General features: G+C 41.0%; 1 protein-coding gene across 3 annotated transcripts in view; it reads right to left on the bottom strand.

Moving 5' to 3' along the window:
* AKAP6 (A-kinase anchoring protein 6) overlaps window positions 1–12,069 on the bottom strand; it is a 491,158-nt gene that overhangs the window by 364,747 nt on the left and 114,342 nt on the right. For 2 of the 3 annotated variants that reach the window (XM_078053547.1, XM_078053549.1), the window contains one exon: window positions 5,508–5,865. In XM_078053547.1, coding sequence (XP_077909673.1) covers window positions 5,508–5,831 — 324 coding nt within the window. In that variant the 5' untranslated portion in view covers window positions 5,832–5,865. Of the gene's footprint in view, window positions 1–5,507; window positions 5,866–10,291; window positions 10,371–12,069 lie in introns of all 3 variants that reach the window. The other variant, XM_078053548.1, reaches the window with a different exon arrangement.

Here is a 12,069-nt window from a genome sequence, read left to right as displayed (position 1 = left end):
ATACCTTACAAAAAATAAACTCAAAATGGATTAATGACCTAAATGTGAGATCTGAAACCATAAAACTCCTAAAAGAAAAGATAGGCAGTAATCTCTGCACATCAGCCTTAGCAACATATTTATGGATATGTCTCCTTGGACAAGGGAAACAAAAGCAAAATTAAAGTATTTGAACTACACCAAAATAAAAAGCTTTTGCACAGCAGAGCCTAAATTCCTTTGGAACTTCCAATGTGCCTGGAGCTTTATGAACAAGAAGGAAACAACAGGAGATATGGCCAGAGAACCAAACAGGTGCAGAGCCACAGGAAGAGATTTGGGTTTTATTATGGCCAATGGGAAGCAAGGGAGTAACATGACCTGATTTAAATTTTAAAAGATTCCTTTGGCTCCTGTGTGGAGAATAAAGTGCAGGGTGGTAGAAGAGGCTCTAAAAGTAACCCCGGCAAGCAGTCACGTGGCCTGTCTACGGTGAGAGCAGTAGTGTTGGGGAGAAGTGAATGGCTTTAGGTCATATTTTGGAGATGGAGCCATGGGACTTCAACAAAACAAAAAGGCCACTTACTGAACAGGAGAAGATATTAGCAAATTATCTATCTGATAAGGGGTTTGTAACCAAAATATATAAATAATATATACAACTCAACTCCAATAATAATAATAATAATAATACAATTAAAAATGGGCAGAGGATCTGAATAGACTTTTTTCCAAAGAAGACATACAGATGGCCAACAGACACATGAAAAGATGCTCAACATCACTAATTATCAGGGAAATGCAAATCAAAACCACAATGAGATATCACCTTACATCTGTCAGAATGGCTAAAATCAAAAACATAAGAAATAACAAGTGTTGATAAGGATAAAAGGAATCTGTCATGCACTGATGGTGGGAACATAAACTGGTACACTGTAGAAAACAGTATGAAGGTTCCTTAAAAAATTAAAAATAGAAATGCCATTTCTATTCTTTGGGTCTTTACCCAAAGAAAACAAAAACACTAATTCAAAAGGTATATACATCCCTATGTTTACTGCAGCATTATATACAATAGCCAAGATAGAGAAGCAATCCAAGTATCCATGCATAGATGAATGGATAAAGAAGATGTGGTAGGGGCGCCTGGGTGGCTCAGTTGGTTAAGCGACTGCCTTCGGCTCAGGTCATGATCGTGGAGTCCCAGGATCGAGTCCCGCATCGGGCTCCCTGCTGTCAGCAGGGAGTCTGCTTCTCCCTCTGACCCTCCCCCGTCATGCTCTCTCTCTCTCTCTCTCAAATAAATAAATAAAATCTTAAAAAAAAGAAGAAGAAGAATATGTGGTATATATACATAATAGAATATTACTCAGCCATAAAAAAGAATGAAATCTTGCCATTTGTGACAACATGGATGGACCCAGAAGGCATTATGCTGAGCAAAATAAGTCAGACAAAGAAAGACAAATACCATATGATTTCACTTATATGTTGAATCTAAAAAACAAACAAGCAAACAAACAAAAACAGAGGCTGAACCTATCCTGAGCATTTTCCAAAAGCACTTTTCAACTGATTTTTTTTTTTTAGGATCTAACCTTATGTTTATTTTTATTTTTTTTATTAAAATATAATGTATTATTTGTTTCAGGGGTACAGCCTTACACAATTCACACCACTCACCATAGCACACCCTCCCCAATGTCTACCACCCAACCACCCCATCCCTCCCACCCCCCTCCACTCCAGCAACCCTCAGTTTGTTTCCTGAGATTAAGAGTCTCTTATGGTTTGTCTCCCTCTCTGGTTTCGTCTTGTTTCATTTTTCCCTCCCTTCCTCTATAATCCTCTGTCTTGTTTCTCAAATTCATCATATCAGTGAGATCATATGATACTTGTCTTTCTCTGATTGACTTATTTCGCTTAGCATAATACCCTCTAGTTCCATCCACGTCGTTGCAAATGGCAAGATTTATTTTTTGATGGCTGCATAATATTCCACTGTGTGTGTGTGTGTGTGTGTGTGTGTGTGTGTGTGTGTGTGTGTGTACCACATCTTCTTTAACATTTCATCTGTTGATGGACATCTTGGCTCTTTCCATAGTTTGGCTATTGTGGACATTGTTGCTATAAACATTGGGGTGCAGGTGCCCCTTCAGATCACTACATTTGTATCTTTGGGGTCAACTGATTTTTTAAGTTCTATGTCCACACGATGAGAGAGAAGACCATGATGACAAGACAGAGCAAGCAATGTGAAAGGGAGTGTGGGGCACAAAGACAAGTTAGGTGAGGGTAGCTCCTTTTTTTGTATGCTTGCCCTTCACCAAACACAGCACAACCCCTGCCCAACTCTCTCCTAGGCTCGCACCTCCAGATGTTAGAACTCGGCTGCGCCTCTGCCTGACTGCTTGATGATGATTCAGACTCTGCCAGGCAAAGATAGAGGAAGAAAGTTGCTAGGCAGAGGGAACAGGAAAAGCGCTGAGGCCAAGAACTAGCCTAACATTCCTCTGGAACTTCCAATGTGCCTGGAGCTTTATGAACAAGAAGGAAACAACAGGAGATATGGCCAGAGAACCAAACAGGTGCAGAGCCACAGGAAGAGATTTGGGTTTTATTATGGCCAATGGGAAGCAAGGGAGTAACATGACCTGATTTAAATTTTAAAAGATTCCTTTGGCTCCTGTGTGGAGAATTAAGTGCAGGGTGGTAGAGGAGGCTCTAAAAGGAACCCAGGCAAGCAGTCACGCGGCCTGTCTAGGGCGAGAGCAGTAGCGCTGGGGAGAAGTGAATGGCTTTAGGTCATATTTTGGAGATGGAGCCACGGGACTTCTGGATAGACATATGCGTGGGTTGGGGAGTCATATCTGGGCTTGGCAAGGTGCCGTGCCTTCCACTGAAATTAGAAAGATATGGGGGCAGGAGGAATTAAGAGCTTTTCAATAGGCATATTTGGTTTGAGATGCTCACTTAAAGACACAATTAGAGATGTCAGTTAGGCAGCTGGGGTTCCTGGGAGAACATTGGGATAGATATATAAATTTAGGAATTATCTGTACCTGTATGGTCCTTAAAGCCATGGCATCCCATCCCTGTGATGGTTATTTTTCATGGAAGTTAATAAACTGAGTTATGCACCAAGGCAGTAGGAGCCAAGGTGGGACAGCCCATGGCAGAGGGCTGGCCTTGCCCAGGCTGGGCCTTCCCCTCTGCTTTGCCACACCCCTAATTGAGAGCAGCTTCTACACAGTTGTTTTGTTGTGTTTTCACATATAAAACATTATGCCCAAGTTCCCCTTCTATTTTGTGGATCAATGTGGAGATCTAAGAAACTGACATCTATTTAAAAATCTTTTAAATGCATCGAGGTGCTTGATTGAATAAAGAAATATTATACAAAAAAAGGGGGAAATTAAACCAAGCAGATTAGGAGACCAAAACTAAATCCTTGTATAGATTAGGCTTCAGTTCACTGACCAGAGTTCATTGACTTTGGGCTCAATGCGGAAGGGCTCGATTATTACAGAATATTTGAGAACATAATGGAAAATGCTGGTTAAGTCACTTGATGAAATAAATTGAAAAAAAAAAAAGTAATGACAGAATCCCTGAAATTAAATTAACGTAAAACAATTTCAATTCATCCCTTTAGCAGTCATTGATGAACTATTATGTGATTACTATGCTGAATTCCTGCCCTTCTGGGGCTCCTCTTTCAGCAGGGGAGACAGACCACACTGTGAACAGGGCAGGATGGAGGCAGGGGCAAAATGCTTTTGGACTAAGGAGAGAGGATGACAGACAGTTCCAAGGAGAAAAAGACAAGCAAATCGCCCTAGAGGTGATTTCTCGAACACTAACCATAACCCTGGTTAATGATACCAAAACTTTACATGCCAGTTTGAAATTTAAATTTAAATTTGCATGTATTACTGATGTAATTAAGTTAACAGACACATTCATGTTTTTAGGAGCCCTTAGCAGCATTTTTAGTGGAGTCTTCTCAAGGTATTTCCATTTCCTGCCCCCAAATTCTCCTTTAATCTTTTACCATCTTTTCTGGGTAAATCTGAGAGATTTGGGGGAGCAATAGTCAATTTTCCTTACAACCCCAAACCCTGTATTTACTTACTTACTTATTGACATGTAAGTGCACTTAGGGGGAACAGAGGAGAGGAGGGGTGAGGTGGAGCCCCCTTACTTCCATTTCACTCCAGCCTTGAGGAGTGGGAGAGCTGCTCCTTTGATTAAAGGAACCCTATATCAAGGACTGAGACACACCATTTCCTGTTGCCACGGTGAAGAAACAGCTCGGCTTGCACTGAAGCTGGTTCCTGGCCATCTCTCTGTTACCTTTTTGCAACTTCTACTTCCCAAGATCCTGTGGAAAGACCACACAGGCCTGCTCAAGCTGGGAGAAGCCCAAACACCTTGCCATTCTGGCTTTGTTTTCTCTCTCTCTCCCCCAATTCCCTCTTTCCCTCTCTTGGACACTCTCTTCAATGCGGCAGCTGGGCTCAGGACCTGTTGAACCAGCCTGAGAAGGCTAAGCCAGCCATGCTCTAGGCTTTGGGGAACATGCTCTCTCGCCTTAACTGCCCATCCTCTCTTCTCACACTGATGGCTGCAGACTACAAACCATTTAAGTGTTAAGATCCAAGAATCTGTTTGGTCTTTGGTTTCAGATCATTTAGGGTGCATGAGCTTAGGTAAAAGAATTCTCCCTAGGATCTCATCTAACTCACTAGAAATTTCCATTAGGGTTTGGGGCCAATGCCCAGACTGGCTATAAATCTGTCTTGCTTTGCTGGTCATTAACCTGAGTGTGTGTTTGCCTCAGGGACCTGGAAGAGAGGAATGACTACGACAGAACAAGATTCACTGTACTTTGGGGTCCCTAGGCCAAAATCTTTAGTAATAGCACTCTTTACTAGCACCTCTATTTCGTTATTAACAAAAGTTAGGCTTTTCAAGGGCTCTAGAAGCCACAGATATTTTTTTACATCTGAACTCTGAATGAGTTGTTAGAAAAGCACCTTTGTTCTGCATGATGCATTGTACCTGGATGAAAGGACTCATTCTAAAAGGAGAACACCGCCCTTCCCCCATCATGCCAGAATCCACTCTTTGCCACAAAGGCGGCATCAACTGCAACAGAAGATAATAATCATATACCATACTCACAATCACAGCTCAGTATGATGTCTTACCTGTGAGAGTCTTTTCATTAAGCCTTTTTATAATACTTTATTCTCAAAACTGATTTCTATGACACTGCACCAAAATGCCCTTCTCTTTCCCCACTTCTCCGCATTATCCCCTAAGGTCAATTTGATTCTAGATGATCAACCCATGAAGTAAAATCAGGAAAGAATGAATTCTGCCCCTGTGTATCAAATCTGCTATTCTGTTTTCCTTCCTGGAGGTTTCCTCATTGCAAGTTACAGAACGCAGGCTCCAGGTGCTACAACCTTTTTCAGACTTCTGTCTAGCATGGACCTAAGTCCAGAGACCTTCCTTACCTTTAGCTGAACTAGATGCACATCCACATGCTTGCTGTCTGAGTCCTGCTGGACTGAATAGGTTAGGTCCCGGACCCTCTCGGAGGTCATCCGGAGCCAGGTCTCGATTTCAGGTAAGTGGAGGACAATCTTCCAGTCAGCCCCGGTATGCAATGGAGGGGGCTTTTCATACTGCTGGTCAGAATCCATGTCCTTCATTGCCTCTCCTCCCTCGCCCTCCTCCACAGTGGGTGTCAAGTTGATGGCCATGGGTGAAGCATCAGTAGCCATGGGATCCAGGTCCTGTGACCTCAGTGGGGAAAGTGTCACGCTCATGGTTAACATGGAGAAGTCTAAACCTCACTTCTTTCCAAAACAGCTGAAAGGCAAGAGGAAAGAAGAAAGCAGGAAAGAGTCAGACAAGATTGCCAAATAAAGAAATGATACTTCGCAGAAGAAACAGGATTTCTAAATTAAGCCAGATTTCTAAATTAAGAAACCATAGCTCATAGCAAAAACAGAAGGAGGTGTTGTGAGTTTCTACATAGTAGCCCCAAGACCCAGCATATAATAGGAATGCAAAACCATGTGGTATTGCCTACCTCACCATCCATTCTCTCCTCGTTCCTTACTAATAAAATCCTGATTTTCAGCTGTACATATTTCTGCCAAGAATTTAAAACTACATTTCCTATCTCCATGGCTTCTAGGTATGGCCATGTGACTAAGTTCTGACCAAGGGGATGTAAGTGGAACTTTTGTACAGAATGCTTGTAGAGCTGCGTAAAGGGAGCTGACTTAATCAAGGAGGGGCCTTCTCTCTGCCCTTCTGTGTCTCCCCCTTCTTCTAGCCTGTAATGTGGGCTTGATGGCTGGAGTTCCAGTTGCTATCTTGGACCAGGAGATGCTCTGGGGTATGCCAGTAGAGGAAGGGAGAGCAAGGTGGTGGGAACATGGATCCCACAGGATAACAAGGAGCTACTGTATCAGTCCTAGCCTCTGCCCTGAACTTCTCTTACTGAGAGAAGAACAATATCTGGTTGTAGCCACTATTACTTAGGGCTCTTCTACTACAAGCACCTAAGCATCATTTTGGCCATTATAACCAATACATTCAATACATGGGATAAGCAGAGAGGGAACATGTTCTAATTAACAAAAACACTGAGCTGAATTCAGGGGAGGTTGCTCCTTTCTACGATATGCTATGTAAATATATATCATGTAGTAATTCCAAACATAAACTTTGCCAAAAAGTATAAATCATGTGGGTTAGTATATACAGTATATCTAATTAACTCTTAAATTACATTATTTGATTATATTGAAATTTGGGGGGGCTTCTGGGATTTCAAGAGTAATAAATTGCTGTGAAACATATAACATTAAAATGTTAACTAAGAGGCACCTGGGTGGCTCAGTTGGTTAAGCAGCTGCCTTTGGCTCAGGGCTCAGGTCATGATCCCACGGTCCTGGGATCCACGAGGCAGCCCCAGGCGGGCTCCCTGCTCAGTGGGGAGTCTGCTTCTCCCTCTCCTTCTGCCCCACTTCCCCCACTTGTGCTCTCTATCTCTCTCTCTCAAATAAATAAATAAAATCTAATAAACAAATAAATAAAATGTTAATTAAATATATTTAAAACAACATAAGTGTAAGTAATAATAAAGTTGATAAGCTTAAGAGTAAGCTCATTTACTAATGTAATGATCTAAGCTATATATCTTTCTTCTAGAACAGTTTAATATAAAATAACAACTTTTAGGATCTTGTACTTTAAACATTTTATAGAAACATTATTTTTAGTTTCAGGAGCAGGTTCTTCTACTCGAGGTAATGGGTTTCTTTTTCTTTTATTAGATTTTTCTGGTTCTACACATTCTAGCTCCCTTCCCCAAAGATGAAAGGTGACTGAACAAAATATGAAATTAAATGTGGTTATCAGAAAGTAGCCTGTATTTCTTGAGATTCTTAATATTCACTTAGTAGCAATAGCAAAATTATTTTACCTACAAAAATAGAGGTGGGGGGAAGCTCCTAATTTTACCAGGAACATGTAACTTTCCATACAGAAATGGGCACAGAGAATAAAAAGACTTACTGAGTATTGACAAAAACCTTAAGAATAAGTTATTCTTATGATATATTATTTCAGAAGCCTTCCAATGCTGCAGTGTACTGCCCCCTCCCGATTTCTTGTACATTTAATTTTTCAATTAAATGATAAGCAGCTTTATGGACGAATTTTTGAAAGCAAAGTTATTTGCGAAACTAAAATGTCATAAAGTAGGTTTATCACTTTGGTACCTGCCTTAGAGAATGGTTTTAGGCTTCAACTCAACAGCTTTCTCCACCTGATTGCAAGAGGGACAAATCCATACCCCACATTTTTAACCACACTTGCATACAGTTCTTTTAAATAATACTAAACCTGGCTATTTTAAAAAACCTGTTAAGAGATATCAGAACTCCAGGAGCGATAAAACTCCAGGAAGAGTGAGCTACCATACTATTTATTCATACCCTAGCCTCAGACAGGCTCTGGTTCTGATTTCCCAAGCATTTTTAAATTTTTAATCAATCCACTGCTCTCTGGGGGATCTGTTTAGAATCACAATCCCAGAGAAGGAATCTGACACACAAAGGTTAATAAAGGTTTCCTGCAGAAGGTCACAGAATTGGTGATAAATGAAGACGACGCTGGTGTCACAGTGGTTACCTCTTCTAAGAAACCAGACTCACCCAAAATCAGAAAATTAAATGCCAGGGTAACGTACAGTGAACTGTTTCAGCCAAACCCACTCACCCACTCAGACACCCAACCCCAGATCCCTCCCAAGCTCCCTGCACAACTGAAAAATGATGCTTGGTCATTATGTTTTCTCTGAAACTCCTAAATCAACATAGGGCCTTCTCTGGAATATACATCCTACTGTAAACTAAAGAACATACTAAAAAATTGGCTCAAAGCAATTTATGTCCCAACATACAACATTTCCATATATACCATCAGGCTGTGCACTAAACAGGCACAGGGCAGTTCTGTGTGGGGCAAGAGGCTCCACATTTTTGGGTCTCAGTTTCCCCATAGGTAAAATGACAAAATTTTTGGACTAGATGATGAGTGAGATCCCATCTGACCATAAGAATCTGTGATTACCTAGGGTTATTTATCCAGAGATCTCAAAGCCATTGGAAGCATCCTGCCTATACTGAGAACTGTGTAGACACTAAGTGCTGGCCCTCCATTTTACCAAAGCACATGAACAGCATCAATAGATTTGTCCTACTTAATGGAAATAAAGTAGTACCATGCAAATGCCTTTTGTAAATTATTATTTACACGTTATGTGTTGCTAATTCCTCCCAGAGAAACAAATACATGAGATCCTCTCCCCTTATAGTTTGAAATTAAAGACTAACGATAAAGACGTGGTTATATATGTAGAGGACACACAGAACAAGATAAAAATATTAAAAATGTAGCTGGTGTTCATCACACATGAGTAAAGGGTAAGGAAAACTTTCAATCAAGCTGCAAAGCAAAATTTTCCTGCATCTATAAAATTTCAACATGGACGTGAGGTTTCCATATTTAACTGACCAGACTGGAAACAAGAGAATGTCCATATCTCAGAGAAGTAAAGCAAAGCAGTGCCCTACTGAACAATTTCTGTCTATTTTCCCTCTCGTATACCTTTGCCACTGGGAAAGGAATATCGTATGTGTTGTAACAGCATAGCAAGCCTGGAAAGTGGCATGAAATTGGTAAATTATCTATTTTCATGGAAAGTAATTACTATAAACATTTAATTTTCAATTCTAGTAGCACACATTTAATGTACCATCCATGGATAAACAATCTCTACTTTTGATTTTCACAAAATCACATCTGATGTCAGAGATAAATTTATAATTTAAAGGAAAACTGCTTCATATTTTAGAGACCTATAGTAACAATCTTTGTGTATATTTTCCTGCCCCTATAAGGACTACTCAAGCTTGCTTTCCCATCAAATTAATTACTCCATTTGAATGCAAATAGCAGGAAATTCAGCACAAGTCTATTATATGTTCTTCTAAATACCATTAAGTTTTGTATTCTTCCTTTATAAGGCATCTTGCGAAAAGATTCCTTCCCAGTCACAGCGAAACTTTCTTTTAAAGCCAGCAGACAACTTCTGATGATGCAAATGAAAGCAATGACCCAGATGTGTACAGGTGCCCACCCACTTCCTCAGGTTCCAAAGGTGCGTGACAGGGGTGATCAACCAGCTTTTTTGGAACCCAGTGACCTCCCCTTCCCCTCCCCCATCAAATGCTTAGCTGTGGCCCCCTCTCCAGCATTAGAGATAATACCATCTTTATCCCAGCGGCTGTTAAAAATACATAAATCAAATCCTTTCCTTTCCACAAATCCAAAGAAGATTCAACATTTAAAGTACAAAACCTGCAAGCAGTAAAGATTTTAAAGCTTTTTTTTTTTTTAATTTGTAGGAGGGCTTTTCCCAGAATACTCTATTTCTCATCCTATACAAACAGAAGAAACATACCATGAATTGCTTACTAACAAGGATTGGTTCTGCTATCTTCCTGACAGTCCACAGGTTTTTATTTGAAACCTGATGTGAGCAGAACGCATTTGACTAAGTCACATTTAAATCAGAGAGTGTTCTTCGACCAAGCTAGGAGACAAAACATGCAGCTACACACCCATCAAAGCTGCCCACCTCTTTCTCCCTTCTCTTGTCATTTTTCCCTCTTCAATAAAAGAAGTGAAAAGCCGGAAATCTGCCGCATGTACTCACTGTAAATGCTCTTGTCCCTAAAGGTCCTTCAGGATTAAGCGTCTGGCTCCTCCTTCTCCACCCCCCTCGGGTTCTCTTCCTGTGGCCAAATAAGATAAAGGCTGGTATCAGGGCTGCTCCAGTCCAGCAGGACACGGGCGAGTCTGTAGGGCACCAGCTTCCTATGCGCTCCGGAGCCTAAATCTCTTACACAGAGAAGGCTACTCCGCTGTCCCTATTTGGAAGCTTATGTATAAGCTCCAGGCCTGTGCAGTTAATAGTTAGGTCTTTTGCAAACAAGCCGTGATAAGTGAGCAGAGAAAAAGGAGACAGTTGCCAAGACAAGGATCACTATGGAAAAGAGTGTCTGGGTGGACAGAGCACATCCGGTCACGGTCCAGAAGAACCAAGATTATGTATCTAAAAAACAGAGCAATGCTAAAGCAGAATAAATTAATAAATTTATAAATAAGTGACTAGCACTACATTAACATAACCAGCTGACAAAGCCAATCTGAAGGAAATAGGTTCAAGTTCCCTCTCCTTCTTAGGAAGAAACTGTTCTTTCCAAGTAAGAACATCATCGTGTATATAGTTTGAGAGGCAGTTTTACCATCCATGTAAAGCAACCCCAAACCTAAGTACTTACGCTCAATCTTCCTATGCTCTGCTTACTCCCCAAAAAACAAGTGAGAGACTAAAGCATAATTCTAGCCAAGGTAACAGATCTGCTTGCTACAAAGCACATGTTACAAAACTGAGATAGAGAAAATTGTTAGGCATCACTAAGTGTCCTTTTTTCCTCTGTCTTCATTTCTTTTATATTCTCATAATCATTATTCACAGAACCTATTCATAGAGACAATGAATTTTGACAGGGAAGAAAAAGTTCCACTGGAATGTTTTCATTTTTGTCTAAGGTTAGCTCCCATGCTTTGACTGCATTAAGGAAAAATAAATAAAAGGTGTAGCCTGTATCTGATTCCAGCATTCTAGAATCAGGCTCTGCAAAGAAAACACAAAAACAAGTTTAATAAATTGCTGAATTAAATGTCATGGCCTACCTAGATGAATGAGGCTCTAATTCATCTGGTTTTAAATCTTGTGGCCTGTGTATCTCCCTGGCCTCTTGCAAGGTCAAACATTGGGAAACTTTAAATAGCTCTAAGCTTTTTAAAGAGAGGAGCCCAAGAGTTCCTGCCAAGTGTTAAGTTAGATTTTTACTTGGGGGGAAAAAGAGAGAGTGGTTTTTTGTAAGATGCTCCTAAGGAAGTTTCCGTAAACACTGTCTGATTCCTCCTTCTCCTCAGCCCTCTACTCCTGGCCCCAAGGCCTCCAGCATTCACCTGGAGTAACAAGGTTTAGTGAGATCACTGCCATAACCCGGATTAGTCTCACTTTCTAATCCTCCTGCCACAACAGAGCAGCCTGCAAGCAGATTTTCATGAGAAGGACTTTAAGTGATGGGGGGTTGGGGGGGCGACATGTAAATAGTGGGGCCCTGACAGATTTCTGCAATTAAAAAGATTTTCTTGGTGTTATCACTGATGTTTCCTCTCTCTCTTTTTTCCCCTTTAATATGTCCTTTGTGCATGGCTGTGACCCCAGGCAGATGGTTGATTATATCCTGCTAATCACACAGAGACCTCTCCCAGTCTCCCTTCAATCATTGCTAACACCCTCACCCAGAGCATAGGGTCTTCTGTCAGCCGTAACACACTTCATCAATCATCTTCCTTCCTCAGCCTCTCCTCCTTCCCCCCACCCCACCCCCACCCCGGATTATTTAAATCCTTCTC

Source organism: Halichoerus grypus, chromosome 8 (assembly GCF_964656455.1).
Source record: "Halichoerus grypus chromosome 8, mHalGry1.hap1.1, whole genome shotgun sequence".
Classification (NCBI taxonomy): domain Eukaryota; kingdom Metazoa; phylum Chordata; class Mammalia; order Carnivora; family Phocidae; genus Halichoerus; species Halichoerus grypus.
This window is presented reverse-complemented; position numbering and strand designations above follow the sequence as displayed.